General features: G+C 43.2%; 1 protein-coding gene across 2 annotated transcripts in view; it reads right to left on the bottom strand.

Moving 5' to 3' along the window:
- Positions 1-2,967: 2,967 nt before the first annotated feature.
- Positions 2,968-22,476, bottom strand: part of TMEM131 (transmembrane protein 131) — a 110,301-nt gene continuing 90,792 nt past the window's right edge. For both annotated transcript variants that reach the window (XM_015411202.1, XM_015411203.1), the window contains exons 32-41: positions 16,816-16,991; positions 16,045-16,169; positions 14,983-15,107; positions 14,672-14,830; positions 12,668-12,827; positions 10,155-10,276; positions 9,965-10,061; positions 9,080-9,177; positions 5,284-5,447; positions 2,968-3,933 (exon numbers count right to left, since the gene is read on the bottom strand). In XM_015411202.1, the coding sequence (XP_015266688.1) occupies positions 3,637-3,933; positions 5,284-5,447; positions 9,080-9,177; positions 9,965-10,061; positions 10,155-10,276; positions 12,668-12,827; positions 14,672-14,830; positions 14,983-15,107; positions 16,045-16,169; positions 16,816-16,991 (1,523 nt within the window). In that variant the 3' untranslated portion in view covers positions 2,968-3,636. The remainder of the gene's footprint in view (positions 3,934-5,283; positions 5,448-9,079; positions 9,178-9,964; positions 10,062-10,154; positions 10,277-12,667; positions 12,828-14,671; positions 14,831-14,982; positions 15,108-16,044; positions 16,170-16,815; positions 16,992-22,476) is intronic.

Raw genomic sequence — 22,476 nt, 5'->3', positions numbered from 1 at the left:
GGGGATTTAAGTATCCCCCGATACCTTTATCGCATTTTTAGATTTTTGTGCACACCTGGGGATCGCCCCACGTGTGCACAAAACTCTCCCTCCCCTCCAGGTGCCCCCGATGTGCGGAAATAAGTATCCGCACACCAGGGGGCAACTTGGCTATTAGCTATATAGATGCTGCTTAGGCAGGAGTCATACTTTTCAGTATTCACACTGATTAAAGGTAAAGGTTTCCCTCGCTCAAAAGCTTGTCGATTCCAACTCTGGGGAGTGGTGTTCATCTCCATTTCCAAGCCAAAGAGCCAGTGCTGTCCAAAGACTTCTCCGTGGTCATGTGGCCAGCATTACTTAAATGTTGAGGCGCACGGAACACTGTTACCTTCCCACCCAAGTGGTACCTATTTATCTACTTCCAATTTCTTGCTTTCAAACTGCTAGGTCAGCAGGAGCTGGGGCCAGAGACGGGAGCTCACTCCGTCATGCAGCACTCGGGTCCTTCTGCCGAGCGACCGACCTTCTGGTCTGCAGCCCAGTGTCTTAACCTCTGAGCCACTGCAGCCCCTGCACACTGATTAGCACTGTATAAAACAACAGAGACTGTTCTGTTTCACAACAAAACATTAAGTCTATGTAGTGAATTTAGTGGGTTTGAAGTAGTATTTTGGTATTTAATCAGCACTCATGATAAAAAGGCCTTGCAGAAGGGATCTGGAAAGACAGCAGCATACATAGAATCATGGAGTTGGAAGGGGCCACACAGACCATCTAGTTCTAGTCCAACCCCCTGCCCAATGCAGGACCAGCCTAAAGCATCTCTGACAAATATTCGCCCAGCCTCTTCTTGAAAACTGTCAGTGAAGGGGAGCTTACCACCTCTCTAGGCAGCTGATTCCACCTTTGAACCACTCTGACGGTGAAAAAGTTTTTCCTAATATCCAGCCGATACCTTTCTGCATGTAATTTAAGCCCATTGCTTTGGGTCCTCTCCTCTGCTGCCAACTGGAACAGCTCCCTGCCCTCCTCCAAATGCAAAGACTTGTGTTCCTGTGTTGCTTTTAACTTTGCTACACTAAAATAGGCGCGACGGGAGTCAAGGGCTGAGCCACCCTGTTTCACAGGGAAGGAAGAACGGAGGCCGCCAGGGCCAAGGAAAAGGGCCAGAGAAGGCAGGCCAGGAGATGCCAGGGTTCCTATGAAGGGATCATTGGAGGGAACACTTTTAAAGGAATAAAGAGGAGGTAAGAAAGGAATCAGCTAAAGGAAAGCTGGCAGAGAGAGGAAGAGGTGCACAGGGGTAGAAAATGTTGTACAGTGGGGAAGACACCAATTTTAAATCAGCCAAATTTCAGGCAGCAAGCCTGCAGCTTATTATTCATTTATTTAGAACACTTTTATGCTGCCTCTCCAAGATCCTGCCTGAGGTACCCGTTTTATACTTCCGCTTTGCTTAGCACACAGTTCTTGCAGTCAAGGAGGACACCCAAGCCTCTTAATTCTCTGCCGTGAGGCTCGATCTTCATTTGTACGCAGTCACTGTAGTAGGACAACAAATGCCCCATTTTGACGTGATTCTTGCCAAGGAATGGTATTTTGTGTGTGTGTGTGTACATATATTTAAAATTAGAAATCAGATGTGTCTTGCATAATTTGTGTATTTACTATCAGGTCTTAACACTTTAACCTAAAGAAAAAAATAATGCATTTATTGAGCTCCACCCTGCAGAACTTCACACTTGTTATTTGTAACAAAGCCTTCTCAATTTATCAGCAAATGATTAAACATGGTCCCATGACTAATGAAAACCAGCGGACCCCAGCCTTGTTGAGCCTGTGGGCAGATTTGAAACTGAGAGGTTGTGGGCCCCAAAAAGCCATAAAAGGGCTGTGGTGTCCAATCTCAACATGTTCCATCCACAGAAGTTAGGAGGTTCCAGTTTTCCTATCATGCAGACAGCTGCTGATGTACAGGTGCTTTCTGCAGACACGAAGGAGAATTGGATTTATACCCCACCCTTCACTTGGAGTCTCGGAGTGGCTTACAATCACCGTCCCTTCCTCTCCCCACAACAGACACCCTGTGAGGTAGGTGGAGCTGAGAGCCCTGTGACTGGCCCAAGGTCACCCAGCTGGCTGCATGTAGAGGGGAATCATACCCGGTTCTGTAGACTAGAGTCCGCTGCTCATCATAAGCACTACACCAGACTGGCTCTAAAGGTGATGCTCTTCTGAAGCACTTCCAGCTCCAGTGAGAGAGGAAATACAGGAAAGGCTCTTTGCTTTGATGAGGGGATGCCTTGGGGAAGGAGCGAGTGGGCACTACAGGACATCATTGGGTACCATGGCCGGGCATCACCGATGCACACACACTGATCACTTTGGAAGCCCACCAGATTCTACCTTCAGGTGTGGAAGTTCTTTGCATATGGTTCCTTCACTTTACTCAGATGATCCATCTTTCAGTGTCTTGGACTGTTACCGTCATTCCCAGTTATAGTGCTCTCTTGAAGCACTTTGCTAAGGCTTAGCATGTAGCCTCTATTTCACACAGAACCTATTACAGCAAAAGGACACAGGGCTGGACTGCTACAAACACCACGCAGACAGGGTATGTGTGGAGTTTTGCTGTGGTGACTCAGCAGTAGAATAGATGTACTGCAGCAGCTGTCACCGGGTCTCCTGTCAGCACTGTACCTGGCATTTAAGAGACATACAAGGCATGGTTATTTTTATACAATGTTTTCCTGTGCAGCGTGCTTCCATAAAGTTCACTATAGTCCAGTTGCTCCTGTAGCAAATGTGCCCAGGATGGACAGTTTTCCCCTGTACAAAAATCTTTTATGACTAGAAATAAGGCTGCCTACTGATTACAACTAATACTGCTACATCCAAGCCTATAAAAATAATCTGTCAAAGGTTTAACTTGCAGACACACCACAAGAAGTCACAGAAAAACAACACAATTGAAAAAAAGCATCATTTATTTTTCAAGTACAACTCAAAGTTGTATCGGTAAGAAAAGCACAAGGAATCTTGTTTTATTCACAAGTCTTGGCTATGCACATTTCAGTTCAACTTAAAAATGCATTCAGGTTTACAAATGTACAAACAGCACATAAAATGTATAGTTTGAACAAAATGCTCTTACATTCAGCCATTTTTGCTCCTAGATTTTTACATTCGTAGAGCCTTTAAACAAAGACAGCTTTATTTTTAAAAAAATACTCTGCATTTTTAGCACAAAGTGCTCTTTAAAATTATGTTTTGGAGCATAATACTGGAAACAAAAATTAAAAACCAAGCGTGGTATTTAAAAATCACCGCATTATGGGTCTTAACCAGGTTTTTGTTAAAAAAAAATATTAAAGGGCAGATGGTAAAGAACCAAGACTCAGTGGCCTCCGATGAATCATTGTTGACTCCATCCAAATTTTTCCAAGCAGATCAGCAATCTCACACTACCATAATTGCAGATAAACTTGAAGAGGAGCATGAGATGAATGTATCACTGGCTTGTAATGATGTTTGGGGAAGGGGGTGGAGCAAGGGGGAGGAATGGTAGCAAACTGCTTGTGAATTATGTTCCTGGATTTGGCATATTACGAAATTTACCATGATCAGATCTGGACAAGAGTCCTTTTGCTTCGCTTAATTTCCATTTTCATGTGGGTAATGCATGTTAGACCAAGGATCTGAGCTTCTTCTTCCAATTGCAGGGCTCCATATTCGCCAAGGGTTATAGGCCTGTCCCAAGTCTCCAGGATTGCTAACTGCTGGGGCAGCAGCAGGTGGTGGAGGAGGATGTTCACTCCCCAGATCGATATCTGGCAATGTATTAGTGGGAGTGTTGAAAGGAAGGGTGTTGTTCAGGTTACTCGACCAAATGGAACTGCTGAATGGAGTGGTGCTGGCAGACCACAGGCCATTCGGGTTGCCAAGGATAGACTGGATTATAAAAAGAGACAAAAAGTGGAGGGGAATTAATATAAACGTCCTAGAATCCTGCATCTTGGTTTCACTCTGAACAGTTCTAAGTCACTGAGAGAACACACAGATAACCCAATCCTTCAGAGTCCTGGACATTAACTTATATTATTGCTGCTTACAAAATAAATAAAAATGGCTGCTTGGATGGGTGATGGCGGAGGAAAATGCCGTCAAGTCACAGCTGACTTGCGGCCACCCTGTGGGGTTTTCAAGGCAAGAGACGTACAGAGGTGGTTTGCCATGGCTTGCCTCTGCGTCACCACTCTGGTATTCCTTGGAGGTCTCCCATCTTGGGGGTTTAGAACCCACAGATGTGCTACAGACTCACGCTTCCCAGCATGCTGTGCTACAATGGAAAAGGCCAGAAATGTTCTACCTAGGAGAGTAGCTGCAGAGGTGAATACAGATCTGAACACTGGGGAAGAGCAATTGAATATAATGACTTTGCTACAAGATCACTAGAAGGCAGCTTAACTAGTGACATTATGGACAGACACTGGGAGGAGGATTTTTGTTTTGAACCACTGTAGGACTGTGAAGGATCAGACAGTAAAGATGTCCTGGGTGCACGCATGGGCTGCAATGTAATTTTCATTACTGACACACAGATCACTGGACTACAACGAGGAGTGGGGCCATGGCTAGATGCTAGAGCTACTTCTATCCCCACCAGGTCCAGTTAAAATGGTCAGTTAACAGGGGATGTGGTTGACCTCTGTGCAAGATCTTGGGAGAGCTGCTGCTCATCAGAGTAGACATACCAATGTACCTTGACACGTTGCGTTATGGGTCATCAAGTCATGTCTGACTTATGGTGACTCTATTAATTAATATCCTCCAAAATGTCTCACAATTTATCAATTGCTCAAGTATATCTTGATATACTGATAGTGTAACACACCTTAATTGAGAGGGATGGGTTAGAGAAATAAGTGAGCCAGGACTGTGATAAACAAAAGTAATGTAGAATCAGCACAACATCAGAGGGGGACAAGAGCGTACAGCTAGAAAACTTGGGCTTTAAGGCACCCCTTTAGCTATGGACAAAAGCTAACAGCATTGGGCAAATCAACGCATCACTATCCGAGTCCAAATGGTAAAGACTGAATACCAGAAGAACTTTTATGCAGGATTTACTTAAAATGGAAACCTAGTCAAAACCACAGTCCAAAGAAATCTGTACAGTCTCTCCCCCTCCCTTCGACTGCAGCCATATTTAGACCAGTAGTTCAGAGTGCATCTCTCTGTTTCTTTCTTCAGTCATATGAGCAAGGGTGTCAACAGGCTGGGGATGTGAAGTAGACTTACTGCAGTTGTGTGAGTCGGGGATCCAGAACTTGAGGGCCAGGAAGGTGTCCTGTCTGCAGCTGAAGAGTCCCAGATGGATGAAGGAACAGCACTAAACTCACTCCAGTTTCGCTGAACATCCTGACCATAAACCGACGGTGACAGCCCAAGTTTGCTGAAAACTTCTGCATTGGAGGGGCAAGGAATGGGAATAAGAAACATTTACAATGCAGTATCATGAAACAAGATTTCCTATAGATAAAATGAACAGCAGCATTATATTAATAAGTCATACGCAATACAGATTTTACGTTATTGTGTTTGAACTGTGTTTGAACAGGCACAGTTTCACAAGCATTGCTGATCTCCAATCAAAGGCAAGATGATGCCTCTACTACAGCCAAGTTAAAAAGTGCCACACATGCAGAAGTCCCATCGAACCATATAGGGTGTGCTTCTTCCTTTATGAAGAACTGTAATGCCTTTTGGTAGGCTTTGAACACTCACTGCCCAATAAAGCTTTATGTTTAATGTAGGACCAACTCTAACAAACTCAGATGTAATAAATTCTATGGGGCTAGCTGTGTTAGTCTGTTGAGAACAAAAACACTTTGTTTTTAATTACTAATTTAAGGTGCCACAAGACTTAATGGCTAGGACTGACTCTGAACTTTCTAACACTTGCTAACTAAACCGTTATCTGTTCTCTTATTCGAAACCATTCATGTCTCATCTACAGTTGTTTGCCGAGAGATTTAATTTCCTATAACAATTTAAATGGAAGCATTAATCTTTGAAGGCAAGGGGTGCTCTGCAATCAGCAAGTTCCTCTTGTTTTATTGCTGCCATCATTTACTGTGTTGCAGGAGGCAACGACTGCCAATAACAAAGAGAACACTAGCGTGATGGCTGTGGGGAAAAAAATCTTATCTATAAGGTGGGATAAGCTTTTTATTTCCCCATAAAATGCCCCCATAAAAATACAAACACCAAAGCATAGGAGAGCATTCCTCCAACCCTGCCTGCTTATATACCTACATTTTAGTTGGAGAGGCAGTTCTGAAGGCAAGCTTTTTGTTACTAAAATAGACCTCACTGCAATTTTTGGCAGAATGCTCTAGCCCACTGTAAATCACTCGCGCAACAGTGGAGGAATGTATGTCGTATTGTTTCAGGGCAGACAGCCAGAGCAAAGTTTGGTAGCTTCCATCCTGGCCATCCAAGTCCTGCTTTTAGTTCTGTATCAAAAGGGGGGGGGGAGTCTATTTACACAGAGAAGAAAAAGGCTCTTGTCTATTTCAAAACCAAGCAAAAGTGAAAAGGAGGGCCAATATTAAAACCTTTCCATAAAAGATAAAGAGGTACATGTATTTATTAATAATAATAACAAATTTTAAAACATATATAGCGGCCCATTTACAACTAATGTATATAAAATATAACAATATCAAGGGCTTACAAAGTTGACCTTATGCGTTTCGGCCAAATAGGCCTTCCTCAGAGGTCATACATATGTGGCAAGATGGTCTTATGTGCATATTTACCTTGTGCCTGGTGATTTTACTTTTGAACAATTTACTTTATGGTCCTCATTGAATCTATATTTTGTATATATTTCTGATTGTGTGTATGTGAAAATAATTATTAACCATCTTGCCACATATGTATGACCTTTACATTGGTTGTAAATGGGCCGCTATATATGTTTTAAAATTTGTTATTATTATTAATAAATACATGTACCTCTTTTTATCTTTTATGGAAAGGTTTTAATATTGGCCCTCCTTTTCACTAACCTCTGCTTGGTTTTGGAGTTCATTGTTAGGTTCAGTGTTTTCCCCCCCTTGGTTTCTTCTTGTCTATTTCATACAGAAATGAAGTTTGTATATGCTGCTACAAGAGATGCCTATTCAGCACAGATTAGATTGCCAGTTCTTTCCAGCATGAGGCACTAATGGATTTCAAAGTGCAAGGCAGGCACAGAGCCCTTCATTCTTTCCTGCCCATGGACTGACTCAGTTTGACTCCAAGGGCGATTCTGCATCTAGCATTTGCTCCACATCTTCTCAACGGGGAGGAAAAAGTGCAGCTCAAAACCACACTCAAATACCTTGGGGCAACGCCGTACGCCCCTGAACAGCCATAAATCTATGCAGAAGCTACCATAAAACCCGATAATCAAATTGACAGCAGCATGCAATGCACAGGGGAATTTCTGTCCCAACGTGGGTTTCATAAAACAATGGAGGGAAAAGCCAATGGAGAATCAGCCCAAGTCTAAGCCCTTGTTTTTCTCCATAGGCCATTTGTTGCCAAACTCTTCCCTCAGGAACCTGCTTGAATACTGCCAGTCTAGACCGCTAAGGTTTTGCTGTTGTCTGTCAAAACTGAGACAAACACTGCTAGCTGAAATTCCCATATTTGGCTTCTCTTAATAACTAAAGAGTGATCTGAACATCTTCTCTCCAGTTCTTTGGGCCAGTGTGACACAGTAGTTAAAAGTGTTGTGCTTGGCCTCTGGCTTTAGAACTCCCCTCTCAACCATGTCATTTATTGGCCCTGGACAAGGTCACTGTCACCCTAGCCAACATGAGAAGCACTGGGGGTGTTCAGTGATCAAAGACATCTTAGTTCATCCACCATTAAAAAAAAACCCTTAAATAAAACAGATGTGTATGGTTTTTTTACTATATGGACATCAAGGATAATTTACAATTTTTTGGAATTAATATACAAAATAGTAAACGGAAATCCAACAATTACAAATATCATCCAAATCTCTGAAATACTAAAAGAAGCATAAAATACTTAAACTGAATGCTGTCACTTCACCATTGGAATGAAACATTGTATTGTATTCCCTGACTCTCAACCTCACTCTTTAAAATTGTTTCCAACCAAAGTTTTAGCTGATTAAAGTTCAAAGCCTCAATAAGACTGTGACCTACCCCAAGGCCTTTAAAAAGGGTTGGGAAGAATATAAACAGTTCAAGCTTGGAAACCTCAAGATAGAATGGCTTGAGTACAAAGCGTCGGGAGCCAATGCCTCCTCCTGACTCGACCCTGCCCCGGCTGCCTGAGCTGAGGACATCTGGGGCCCATCCTCACCCATGCAAGGAAAGCCAGGAGAGGGAGGAGGCTGGGACCCAGAGGCAGGTCACTCTGACACAGCCAAGGAAAGGCAGGGAGCCCGGCAGCAGCGAGGAGGGGCACGGTCAGTAGGCAAGGCTGGGCTCGGACGTGGGGAAGGCCAGAATGGGACAGGCTTCCCTTCCCTTTTATGGTCTCCCAGGTGGAAGGGGATTGGAGACAGGCCAGGTAATCCTATAAAAGAGAGAGTGGGAGAGAGAGAGAGGGAGAGAGAGAACAAGTCTGGGGAAGGAAGAGGGCCCAGCTGCCGGAACCCCCTCTCCTTCCCAAATCTGAGGCCAGAGGTCCTCTTTGGTGGTGGGATGGTGGATGGCAGGGAGACCATCTTGGGGGAGGGGGAGCCTCACAAAGAAGTTGTTTTTCATCAGCGGAAGGAACTTCCATTTGCAGAACAGAACATTCCTGCCTCCTTGTCCCCACTCCATGGCCAAATGAACCCTCCAAAATGCTGTTCCTGGGATGGCAGATCACTATGAAGAACAGTGAGGAACGGCCTGCAGCGGGGGTTGGAGAGGAATCAGAGGTCAACTCCCACCACCAGAAAGCAGCCCATGATTTGACTCCATATTTGTTAAAAACTATTCATGCAAGAAACATTAAAAGCTATTTTCCCGGTTACATTGTTGCATTGTATTTTTTTTTTTTTACTCTACAGCATACTACTTACCTCCAGTTAAATTAAAAGAATTTCCAAATGCTGAGAATGAGTTGAGGGGTGTGAAATCTGGACTACCAGGATTACTTATAGGACTCCACAAACCAGAACTAAGCAGGAGAGAAAATATTGTTGTTAGCAAGGTCACTTCAGTGTGACCACCACCAATATCCAACCAAACATAAAAGATCAACTATTTGGAAATGAAAACAATTTTAAAACCATAGCAATTTAAGCTAAAATGGATTATGCCTGGGCCAGTGGAACTGATACGTGAGAAAGAGCAGACAGGTTATACAGTCAACATCTTCAGCCTCAGCAAAGTGAATTAGTTTACAACAAAGCAAAATTATGGTTCTCCCTTTTAGTGTCATGTGATCAGAAGAAACAATGTTTTTTGTTCTGCCGAGTTGTGGGGTTTTAACTAGGGGTGTGCATTTGGTATAAACCGAGCCAAAAAAATATCCGAAAAATAACTTACCAGTATTTTTAAACTGGTTAATGATTGGGGCTTAATTTCAGCTATCCAAAATGGCCAAGCCCTGAAAATTCCAAAAATATTCGGGATTTTCGGGACTGCTGGGATCATAGTTCCTTAATATTCAGGATCACAGTCCCTTTAAATGCCTTCCCTAAGCCATGCGACTCCATGGCGAGTGAACTCCAGAGGTGTTTAAAGGGCTCACAGTCCCTTTAAATGCCTTCCAGGCGAATTTGCTGCTTGGAGGTGTTTGAAGGGACTGTGAGCCCTTCAAACGCCTTTGGAGTTTACTCCCCACGGGTTTTGGGTTTGTTTGTTTTTTTGCACACCCCTAGTTTTAACTGCCACATTCTACTCAGGGTGTCTTTACTCATACGCTGCTCAATAGTGCTTCCTATTTTAGACAGACAAGTTACCTGTCCGAGCCATCACTGTCAACAGCTGTATGTGACATATTCATACTGCCAGTAGCCTCAGTTTTAAGCGGTGAAGGCTTTGTTAGGCCACTCCCACCTGTAACAATAAATTTAAACTGAGCAAAACAAGAAACAATGCTGTAAATACCCTCTAGGACAGTAATAGCTTTTCTAAGTGTGTGTGTGTTACCTGGACTCTTGTCATAACCCGCAGCTACAGCAGCAAATGTAGGGTTTCCATTCCTGCCAGGCAGTGAGGCTGCCTTGGCCACCTTATGTTTGGCACCACTGAGCAACTTGCTTTTTGGTTCACTACAACAAAAACAAAACAAAGGGATACAGTTTTTTAAAGCTCACACATACCTCTCTGAAATTACATGAGGGTTTGGCCATCTCTGTCCACACTGGACATCTCCTTTTGGTGGCAGTCCCTTCTTTTACAGAGGTTGGCAACAAGTGTAGGCCCTGCTCAGCGCACACACACACACACACACTCAAACCACCCATATGCCCAGTTCCAGGGCATACCCATTGCCGTGCCAGTCCCAATTCTTGTTCGGTTCTGAGGTCTGTGATAGGAAGACTGCCCTAAATCATTTTTTCTTTTCATTGCTAGATAGGAAACCATCCAATTCCAAGACTTGGTTTGATCCAAGGGAGGCCTGAGAACTGCATGCAGTGAAGCTAGTACTTCTCTTTCCACAAAAAAGCAGGGGAAAGAACTTGGATGGGAGGGCCCTTCTGTCATAGACCATTTCCACAGTAGTGACCATTCCCTGGGTCGACGTATTTAAAACTGGGTTATGTGAAATTTTCTGCAGTAAATTTTTCCTCACCAGGCACAAACCCGAAGTCTTCTTACCCAATGGTTTTGGAAACCCCCATTTTAGCAGTTCCAAAAACATGGGGGATAAGAAGGAGAAAACTTTGGGTTTGCGCCTGGTGAGGAAAAACCTACTGCAGAAAATTTCACAGAACGCGCAGTTTTAAAAACATCAATGTGGGGAATTTCACTACGGCAGAAATGGTCTCGGTCAAGAAGGTTCAGTCCTCTTTTGGAAGACTGCCTGGAATTGTCCTAAGATGGCCAGCGCCCAGCACTGGAACTACTAAGTTCTTCCTTCTCACTTTTGAATCCGAAAGCATTATTGAGAAGAATCTCACCCTTGCCCTGGAATAATTATCTTCATAGCTCATACTTACTGCAGTTAATTGATAACGATTTCTCCATTGTCATATTAAGGAATATTGATCCTTAGACGCAACCTTTGGCCAGCCATGCCAACACTCTTCTAAGTTCTACTGAAACTGCATCTTTTATTTGGTTCACAGCAGAGCTGAAAGAGTTTAGTGTGTGTGTGGGGCTGTTGTTTTGTTTTTAAAAAGCCAAATCCTGCAAGTTCTCCTTACCACGGGGATTTTGTAAAACAGCATAAAGCTCAGCACGGAGATCCTGAGTCCCCATGTACCCTGGGGTTCCAGCACCAGCTGTGGAAGATGGAACTGCACAAACATAGTTTTTCACCTGCTAAAGCTAGAGACTGGTCTAAAAATACAGAGCAATCCCTCTGGCCTCATGTGCCCATCCCAAAAGGCTCCTCTCACATGGTGCTCTGCTGATATATCAAGATGGGTAGCCATGCTAGTCCATCTGTATTTATTTATTTATTTATTAAACTTATATCCCGCCCTTCCCCGTAGGGCTCAGGGCGGCTAACAGGCAATATATATTGCAACAATAAAACAAGCTTATCAAAGTTAAAAAAGATATACATTTAAAACCCATCATAATACAAAGTTAAATTTAAATTTAAAATACTCATTAAACTGCACACCCAGAGACTCCAAAAGTGTCCAAAAAAGTCCAAAAAAGAAAAAAAAGGAAAAAAAAGAAAAAAGATGGCGGTCCAATAAAGGTTCCCCAACGTCATTTGATGGTTTCAAACATTCGTTCAGATGGTTAAGATGTTTAAGATGTTCAAACATTCCAGTGTTTCCGATGTTCCTCCCTTCCTAGGGCCTCTTCCACCCCCCCTGATGGCAATATAATGGGGGGGGGCGGGAGGCGGCGGCCCCTTACTTGAAAGCCTGGTGGAAGAGCTCCGTCTTGCAGGCCCTGCGGAACTGCATCAGGTCCCGTAGGGCCCGGATGTCCTCCGGGAGCTCATTCCACCAGGCAGGGGCCGCCACCAAAAAGGCCCTAGTCCTTGTAGCGACTAATTTAGCATCTCTGGGGCCCGGTACAGTTAGTAAATTTCGGGCCCCAGACCGTAGTGCTCTTGGGGGAACATACGGGGTAAGGTGGTCCCTCAGGTAGGCTGGACCCAGACCATGTAGGGCTTTATAGGTAAGAACCAGCTGTAGCAGCATAAAAGATCAAGAGTCCAGTAGCACCTTAAAGACATACAAAATTTGTGGCAGGCTATGATCTTTCGTGAGTCACTGCTCACTTCATGGGCATGAAAGCTCATATCCTGCCACAAATTTTGTATGTTTTTAAGGTGCTGCTGGACTCTTACTCTTTCCTAGAGCTCTGCTGGAAAGTGAGGGACAGAGGGCAATAAAATTAATGGAAAGAATTTAAAGAGGAGTCTAAAATGCAAAAAAGAAGAAAAGAAAAGCATTTTATAATGGCAGAAATAGTAACAAGTTTTTTGCCTCAGGAATTTGTCCTCGGTTAAGGCAGCAGCCACCAGAACTTACTTGCAATTGTTCACAATACTGCTGTAAGTGCTCCGTGGTACAAAGGCCAATGACGCAGGAGGAGGTGATGGAGAGGCAGGCGTTGGTGAGGTCTGTCGTTGTTTCAAGAAAGCATCTGCGCTGAGGGTTTGCAGGGACAGCTTATAAAGGCTGTCACTAGCTGGACAATTAAAAGCGATACTATTTTTAATCCTTGACGGCTTCAGTGCACAAGACCAGTTTTACATAGTTATGTTACGTTTCCTGAAAAAGATCTATTCCAATGCCAGTTCAGCCTCCCATTGTGAGAACAGAGAACGGAGCAACACAATGTATTTCAAATGTGACGCCATGTGACCAGCACACATTTCAGTTCTCTGACTGCTAAACAAGGAGGTTTCTGTGTGTAGCTGGAAAAGGCTCAACCAGTATAGAATAAAAGTGATTTATTTATTTTTTAAAAGTGATATATAACTATTTTTTTATACCCCAGTGTGCTTCAGTTCAAAAGGGAACTTCAGGAACAAAAAATTGGCTATAATGCTGGCTCACTTTTAGATAACAGCTCTTGTTGTTTCAGCCTATTTAGCCAGTTGAATTGACAGCATTTCCAAGATGTACTTGAGCAGCCTAGTCTTACTCAGGTCTCTAGCCTCTGTACATCCTCCTTGGTCTGCACTATGCTGAAAATTGGAATCTTGTAGAGAGTCAGCTTGAGTAGGGCCCCCAGCCCTGTACCTCCTTGCCTACAGATACTGCCCCTTCCCTTCCTGAAGCTTCGGGCCAGGACAGATTGCGCCAGCACCAGAAGAGGAAGGCTGCTTTCCGGCAGTCTAACTGGAGTCCAGGAGGTGCCTCTCCATCCAGAAAAGGCCCCATGTTCATGGATTATCTCTTGCCACATGGGGGAATTGTCGCAGCTGATCTGGTGGGTCTTGGGTGTGCATTTGGCTTAATCAAACTAAATGAATTACCCCCCCCCCCAAATACCCTATCTGTATATAACATGCCTTCACACTCTCTCGCTCTCTCTTTCCCCAGCCTCCCACCCCACCCCACCCCACCGTGGGGTGGCTGGGAAAGGAAAGGGAAGGAATTTAAACATGCCACCTCTCTGTCTGTCCTTCCCCAGACTCCCGGCTGTGGAAAGAAAGTCAGAGAGATAAGGCAAGTTAAGATGCCTTCCCTTTCCTTCCAGCATTAAACTGGTCTGTTTCACTCCCCTCCCTTCCAAGTCCAGGGGAGTGAAACTGACCAGTTCAATGGCTGGAAGGGAAGGCCTTCTCTCTCTCTCTCTCTCTCTCCTTCCCCAGCCTCCCCCCCCCGCAGTGGGGTGCCTGGGGGAAGAAAGGGAAGGCATGTTTAAATGCCTTCTCTCTCTCTCTCTCTCTCCAGCTGTTAGGTTTAAATGGCCTAAACCTAACAGACAACTGGCAGGGAGGGAAACTGACCAGTGGAAGTGGCTGCTGGCTGGGGGAGAGACGGGAAAGCATTTCAACATGGCTTCTCACTCTCCCTTCCCTCCCAGTGGGTATATCAGACCTGAATATATTCGGAAATACCGAATATTTTCCGACTCTGAATACTATACCGGTATTGGTACTGGGAAATTTGGTATTCACCAAAAAAAATTGGGTCTGAATAGGAAAAACACTGAATCTTTTTTTCTTGCACACCTCTAAGCCTTCAGATAATACACCCCCCCCCCGAATGATTGGCGGTGGGTCTTGAGTTTCTACTGTTTCAAGCGCTTCTTCTCAGAATAAGAGAGACTCAGTGAATGCCCAACCTGTGCCTGTTCCCTGCCTCTTGATAAAGAGAAGGGGGGAGGGGGGGGAGAAGAGAAGATTTAAAAAACCCTTTGCTTTGTGCCAGCTGTGACAATCCTATGCTGTTCTGCTGGCTTGTGACTGGGTTCGAAAACAAGGGGAAATAAAATCCTTTGCCACAGAATTCAAACCCTTTATCCCTTGGCTCCTAAGCTTAGTCACCTTAGTGGTGGTGGGGGGCACTATAAATACTTACAACTTCCTGCTTTATGAATTGGCACCGAATCCCACTCTGGAGGAGGAGAGTCCTTTTCCCCTTCTGAGCTGCTGGTATTTCCCAGCTCCTGACCGCAGCCACTAGAGAAAAACTTTGCCAGTGAAGATGGCCTGCTGTCCATCAGCTTTGTACTGATACCTACAGGGAACAAACAAACAAGGGCACATGTGGCACACCGGCTGGTAAGGCAAGAGCTCTTCAGACTCACAAACAAAGCCATTAAGGAAGGACCGAGGAAAACAAAGTTTCAGAACTCTGGCTCAACCAACACCAGACTTACTAAAACATACCTTTCGCTTTCTGAAGGTTTCTTGGCTTGAACCCATTTGCTAACATATGCCGGGCAGCCAGCTTAGTTGAAAAGCTTTTGTGCTGTTTATTTTCCAGCAAGGGAGGACACGGTATCTCACAGGAACTAAAATAAAAGTATAAATACGTACGACAGAGTTATTCTTTATAGCAACCTGACCACTGAGAGAACATCTTGAGTATATCAAGCACATGGCAGATCAACAGCAGTCCCTGTCCTTCCAGATCTGATTTCCTCAGCTTTAATTCAGAGTGTCCAAACAAAGCAAATGGAGAAGAGCCTGGCTTGGATCGTTGTTTCTCTCTCATAGCTACGAGAGAGAGGAGAGAGAGAGAGAGAGAGAGAGAGAGAGAGAGAGAGAGAGAGAGACACTTCTACAATCCTGCATACTTCTCCATAATTCACTACCTCCTTTATCTTCATCTCATACAAACCATCACTTTTTACAGCACCTAAGTGGCACCATTTCACTCCCAGTGTGGTGTAGTGGTTAAGAGCGGCGGACTCGAATCTGGAGAACCGGGTTTGATCCCCCACTCCTCTCCCACACAAAGCCTGCTGGGTGACTTTGGGCCAGTCACAGAATTCTCTCAGCCCCACCTACTCACAGCCAGTGTTCATGTGAGCTAGCTCACAGTTTTGAGCCTCTGGCTCACACATTCTTGTCTTAGCTCAGAAAGGATGGCTCCAGAGCAAACTAATTTACGCAGAAGCCAAACCGCTCGCTCACAACTTTGATGCCTCACAAAGCAGAATTTTTGCTCACAAGACTCCACAGCTTAGAGAGAGCATTGCTCACAGGGTGCCTGTTCTGGGGAGAGGAAGGGAAGGTGATTGTAAGCTGCTGAGACTCCTTTGGGTAGTGAAGGGCAGGGTATAAAAACCAACTCTTCTTTTTCTTCCCCTGAGTCTTGCTACAATAGAAGTACAGATGGGTGGCACGCTTCATAGAGGTGACTGACAATCTCAAGTCTGCCTGCTGGTAGCCACCTCAATCCAACATTTAGCTCTGGAGGCTTGAAATTTGGAATTATTTGCTTACTTGGATTTCACATCTGCAGGGACTTCTTTCTTGATAACTGACTTTTTGCTTTTCTGCTTTACTTGTAGCATTTCATTTTCCTGTTTTTCTGGAATTGGTTGTTTTCCCTTTTGCTTTTCTGGCTCCTACAAGCAACAAAACCAAAGAAGAATGGTGAATGAAAAGTTGCATTCCAAAACAGAATTGTAGGCAAGGAGACAACCTGTTTCCCCATTAAGGAGGATGTCACACTGTCTAAAGCAATGATGTTTGCTACAAACTCACTCCATTTGAATACCAGCCAGAAGAGTTCCAAACTAACTTGAGTGAGGCCACCCAATACATCTTGACTGTCATTAACTGTCACTAGAACAAATTTAGCATACAAATGTACAAGTTTCCCTTTTTTAGTGAAACGGATCAGTCAGGAGACCTTTCATAAAGCAATCCTGGCCTGGCAGATTTCAAGTACAGAATGAGCAGAAACCAGAAAAAGGTACAGACCCACAAACCTGCAGGCTGAGAGACTTCAGCATAAACTTCCTCATAACTTTTAGACACACTACTAGCACACCATTCAGAAGACGGAATGGTACAGTCACCTTGTGGAATGTGGTTAACAAGCCACTTACTATGGAATAACAACTAACACACCATTAAAGTACCACGAAAAAGGTCAACTAAATGCCACTGTCAGCACTGTTTCTCAGGATCCCAGGGAGGTCCTGGACAAAGGTCCTATTTTCTCCTTTCATTGGTCTATGCAAAACTTCCCTTTGTAAAACTTTCTACCTCCTTCAGAAGTGCTTCTGTGTCTGGATTGGAGGTTTCCGTGGTTGTTGAAGAACTGTCATCATCCACTAAGGAATCTTTCAGTTCATCTTCTTGCTGTTTTCCCTTTCCTCTTCGCTCCTTTTCTTCCCGTTTCTTCTGGGGCTTAGATTTACGTTGAAATGGTTTCCCTTTCCCTGGAGTGATAAAGGCAGCTTCAAATTAGTAACAGCTATAATTTGTGTCAGATTTAGTGAGGTAAAAAAACATTCTTCCATCACAGTGCTTTTCCTGGGGCAAAATCCACGAGGAATCTCTCCAACAGGATCTAGAGTGAGCCCACAAATGTTGGCTAGTACGCTGCAACAAGCTTGCACAAAAAAGTTTCCTGGTACATTGTGCCTCAAACTTCACTTAATTTTTGCATAATTTTAGCACCTTTTTATACTTCATAGTATTTTCATGTCAGTGGCATCAAACCCATTGGACTTTACTAACTTCATGTTGTGCTCTATAGACACTGGCCACTGATGCACATGCTTTTTTGGGGGGGCTACAAAGTGCTGAAAGGTAACTAAGAGCTGGCCAACTACTACACAATCAAGAAATCCCTTATTAGCCTTAAGCATGTAAATGCCAAATAAATGACACAAAATAATGAAAAGGCTCAGAAGGTACTAAGGATCCATGTCTCGATCAGTTACTCCACAACAAGATACTAGAAATAAGTTTGTCTGTTTTTATTATACCATTTTCCAGATAAAGTCTCAGCCTCATGTACTCTTCAAAATTCCGTAGCACATCTTTGTTAGTTAAGCAGATTTAAAGCCTGAATTTTGAGATTAAATGCTGCAAAATATGCTATTCAGTTAAACATTTCCTAAAACTATTCACAAAGGCTGTGTTCCACAAGAATCAACAAAGTGCTTAAAAACTTTCTGCTTTGAGCTTCTATTGTGAAAAGGGGAAACCAGCAGACAACTTCAGACCCCAAATTTGTTGATAACCTGTTAAAATCATTGGGGGAAAAGGCCTCCTTTAGTGCTGTGCTTTGCCAAGGGACTCTGGCTGATTTTTGTACACCCCGGCTAGTAAAACTAACTATCCAGCGAGATCACCAATCACTGCAAGGCCCATCTAAAACAGCTGCCTCTGAAGACATTGAGACTATCCTTTTCTGTCACAATAAACATTGAAGCTCTGATCTATAAGATCAGAGATGGCCAATTTAAATTTCTCTACATTTGAGCCCTGTATCTATCCTGAGAGATAGGTTAGATGAAAACAGGACAGCTGAAAATCTCCAGCACCAGGAAGACGGCCCAAAAGCTAAAGTGTTAATCACGGAGAGAAGTGATCACTGCAAGAACTTTAGGCTTGTAGACTTGCCTGTATAAGCCAGAGGGCAGGGCTGTGGCAGGCCTTCTGGACACGCACTCATGGGAACTCTTTTGATCTGCCCAGAGCCTCATCTTCTAACAGTGAACCTACCACACATGGGGCATAAGACTTGATACTGGTGTGCCCAAACCTCTGCCCATTGTTTTTAAGTGTCTTCATTTCACTACAAAAGAAGACCAGCTGAAAGAAGCACAGACATTCCCCAAGACTTCCCTAAAGTTGTGAAATCAGAGACAAGGCTTTCCACAGATGAAATTACTGAACAGAGAAAAGAATTTGGATTACTGTTCCAAAATATCCAACAACACAATGTATTTGGTATAACAATTAAGATGAGGTAATTTGAGACACCAAAGCCTGCAGGCAAGTATTTGAGGCTACCCAGAGAACACTCAGGACAATGGAACCCCCAGGGCTTAACAGAGATATTGGCTTCTTATCTCACTATAACACTAAGTCATTCTGTTCTTACTTATACCCAGAAATTAAACTTTGTTAAGTCTTACATAGGCCACTGGACTCAAACTTGGTTCTCATATTTGTTGTTAACTCCTTTATTATATCTATGTGCCAACTTGCTGCTATTTACATGTCCTACTATATGTGCTATTCCAATCTTAGCTATATTTATTGCTCAGTTACTTGACTCTAATCAGCTCTTTCTGGCAACAACCCCTCCACCTGCAGTAATATTGGAGGAAATCTGTTTCAATGTATGTGAAGAAGTGTACACTTGCGGAGTCTCTGTTCTCCCATGTACACAGGGTTGAGCTTGGTTTGTCTTGGGGATACTGCTGGACTCTAGATTCATTCTCATATATTTTTGTTAACTCTGCACATGCATCTTGGCTCTGAGTGGCCCCTCGCAATGGCTGCCCCCCACCATCTTTTTTTCCGGTAAATGTCCCTTGAAGAGATTTTATGCCATTTGTCTGAAGTGTGCTTTGCACATGAAAACTTAGACTTTGAATAAAACTGTTGTTCTTAAAGGTGCCACTGGATTCAGACTTTGTTCTGCCACCCCCTTCTCCACCCTTTGTGTTTGAAATCAGCTGCCAACTACCGACAGATCTCCATAATACTCTGGCAAAAGCTTTGTATCTGCTTCTGCTGAGAAGGCTTGTGTAATTCTCTTCAGAACAGGTTGCCTTGTGCAGCTAACAAGCAACATTCCAACATACCTGTGTTTTGCTGTTTTGTTTTTCCCCCCCCCCCCCCCCGGAATATACAATAGACTCTAGCAGCACTCTTTTTGCCCAATCTTGAGGACTATTTTTATTAGTTCTGGTTTCCTTGGAAGTGTTATTTGGTTCCTTTATATCCTGCCTTTTTTTTCACAGTAGAGACCCAAAGCAGCTTACACAATTCTCCTCTCCTCCATGTTATTATCACAACAAACCTGTGAGGTAGGTTCGGCTGAAAGTGTATGACCCTGGTCTCCGAGCAATCTTCCATGGAAGAGTGGGTACTCAGACCCAGGTCTCCTTGGTTATTTCAGATTACTCCATTAAGTCTCTCCCGCATGCCACTGAACCACCACAGTACCCCACTGCTGAAGGACCACATTTCTTTTGAACTTTAAATCATATCCCAAATATTAGATCTAAAGTTTCAGAGCAAATGTGAAGTTGTTTTGCTTTCTTTTAGGCGCCTCCAGTCAACCACACTGCCTGAGGGACAGGGGTGCCCCCTCTCACCCCTTCTGTTCATTTTTGGACTAGAATCACTAACGGAAATGGTGAGAAGTGATAAAAATATCCTGGGACTTAAAGTTAAAAAGGAACAATATAAATTGCAAGCTTTCGCCGACAATCTGGTCTTTATAATGGAAGAACCAATGATATCTGTTACACATTTAATGAAACAAATACAAGAATACGGGGAAATAGCAGGTCTAAAGATTAATATCAAGAAAACGAAGATCTTGACAAAAAATTGTGACAGGAAGGAAATAAACAAGATACAACAAATTACAAATATGGAGGTAGTGAATAAAGTAAAATACCTAGGAATTACGATAACAAATAAAAACATTCAACTATACGATAATAACTATAAAGTCCTATTAGAAGAGATTAAGAGAGATTTGTTGAAGTGGCAAGAGTTACACATCTCGTTTATGGGCCGAATTGCCACGATAAAGATGTCTATCTTACCACGCTTTTTGTTCTTGGCACAAACTATTCCAATTCTGAAAAACAATAAACTTTTTGAAGAACTAGATCAAATAACAAGAAAATTTATTTGGCAAGCTAAAAGACCAAGGATCAAACTAAAACTACTAAGAGATAAAAAAGAAAGAGGTGGGCTAGGCATTCCGGACTGGCAACTCTATTATAACGCTGCAGCTATGGGATGGATAAGGGATTGGATACTATTAAAAAACGAAAGACTCCTAAAACTCGAAGGTCATGACCTATACATGGGCTGGCATGCCTATGTATGGTATGACAAAGAGCAGATACAAAAACACTTCCACAATCATATATTTCGAGGCGCACTAATTAAAACTTGGAGAAATATAAAAGGAAAGTTTTACAATAAGATCCCAGGATGGGTCGCATCATTGGAAGCCTTTATCCTGCCGAATCTACTAAGTGAAGATAAGAAAGTCAGTTATGAAGTACTATTAATGAAAGAAAAAGAACTAAAATCCTTCGAGACTTTACAAGAACTAAACATCAATTTAACAATCTGGGAAAAGAACCAGTTAAAATCCAGGTTTGCTAAAGACAAAAATAGAGGCTTTGAAACACTAAAGACAGAATTAGACAAAATCTGGCTCTCAACATCAGATAAATTAATACAAAAACTGTATAACTTTCTACTAAAGGAAGAGACGAAGGATGAAACTATAAAACCAAGCATGAAGACCTGGATGAGAGACTTCGGCCAGGAAATAAGTATAGAAAAGTGGTCCAAAGCTTGGAAGTCAATAAAATTGCTAAAGGCTACTTCGTACAAAGAAAATATCTTTAAAATGCATTATTGATGGCATTGGTCGCCAGACAAAGTAGCAAAATGCTATAAAAAGGCTTCGGGAAACTGTTGGAGATGTAAAAAAAAATGTGGGCTCTTACTTTCACGTATGGTGGAGATGTGAGAAGGTAGTAAAATTTTGGAGAAGAGTACATAAGTTAATAACAGAAATTGTAGAAATAGATTTGAAGTTGGACCCAGAAGTATACTTACTTAATATCCTTCCAGAAGGGATTAAATTTAACGATACATGTGTGATATTGTATATTCTTACTAGCTCTAGAATTCTCTTAGCAAAATGCTGGAAATCGGAACAAATACCAAGTAGAGAGGAGTTAATTACTAGAATTATGGAAATAAGAGAGATGGACAAATTAAATATGATACTGTTGGCAAAAGACGAAATTTTGTTCAAAAAAAGATGGCAAAAACTAGATAAATGGTTTGAAACAAATGTCTAAAGAATCTCCAGAAAATAATATGTATTAACTATTGTATACTTGTACTGTAAAAACTTGAAAATAAATGTTGTTTTTTTTTAAAAAAACCACACTGCCTGAGGGCATCAGTTCAGGCAGGTGCCCACCAGAGGCCACTCTGCCATCATGGCATTGCCTGGCATACCCCTCCTTTCTCAATGCCACTCAGCAAAAGATCTTTAAACTGCTCACGGCTGCCTTCTTGCACCTTTGACCACAGGTGGCCACTACAGCAGATTTGGACATACCTAAAAAATCTATGCTGCATGACACTGTATTTTCCCCAGATACATCAGGTTGGATTGAACGATGTGGTCTGGGAGTTCTGTACTTCCCAGGTGTGCATGGGCCCGATTCAGACTAGGACCACTAAGTGCACAAGAAGCAAGGGCTTACACCTCCCCCTCATGGTTTTCCTGACCTGAAACAGCCCCATGGAGTGACTATTTGTCCTTGACATGGAGTTCCTCAGTACCCAATAAGTTTCCCCAGTAAGGCAAACCATTGCTCCCTGGAGCCATTTGCAACTGGGGAAATGACACCTGGGTTGGTCTAAGCCCCTTCTCCCCACTGTCCTGAGCTGAATTAGGCCTTCATGTATCTGGGAAACACACAGCCCCCTCTGCCAACCTGACCATGAGACATACCCAGAAAAAAGGCATTGTGTATAGTTAGGCCCTAAGTGATCAGGTTGCCAGACCTCCCGCTATGGCAGAAGGCCTCCCACAGGTAGTACCTGTTGCTGGCTGCCACTCTGAGAAAAACTGCTGCCAGTCTCTGCACAAGCGCGCGTCACGGAAATGACAATGGGTAGCTCTAGGAG

Source organism: Gekko japonicus, unplaced genomic scaffold (assembly GCF_001447785.1).
Source record: "Gekko japonicus isolate JY-2015 unplaced genomic scaffold, Gekko_japonicus_V1.1 scaffold1123, whole genome shotgun sequence".
In the NCBI taxonomy this organism is placed as follows: domain Eukaryota; kingdom Metazoa; phylum Chordata; class Lepidosauria; order Squamata; family Gekkonidae; genus Gekko; species Gekko japonicus.
This window is presented reverse-complemented; position numbering and strand designations above follow the sequence as displayed.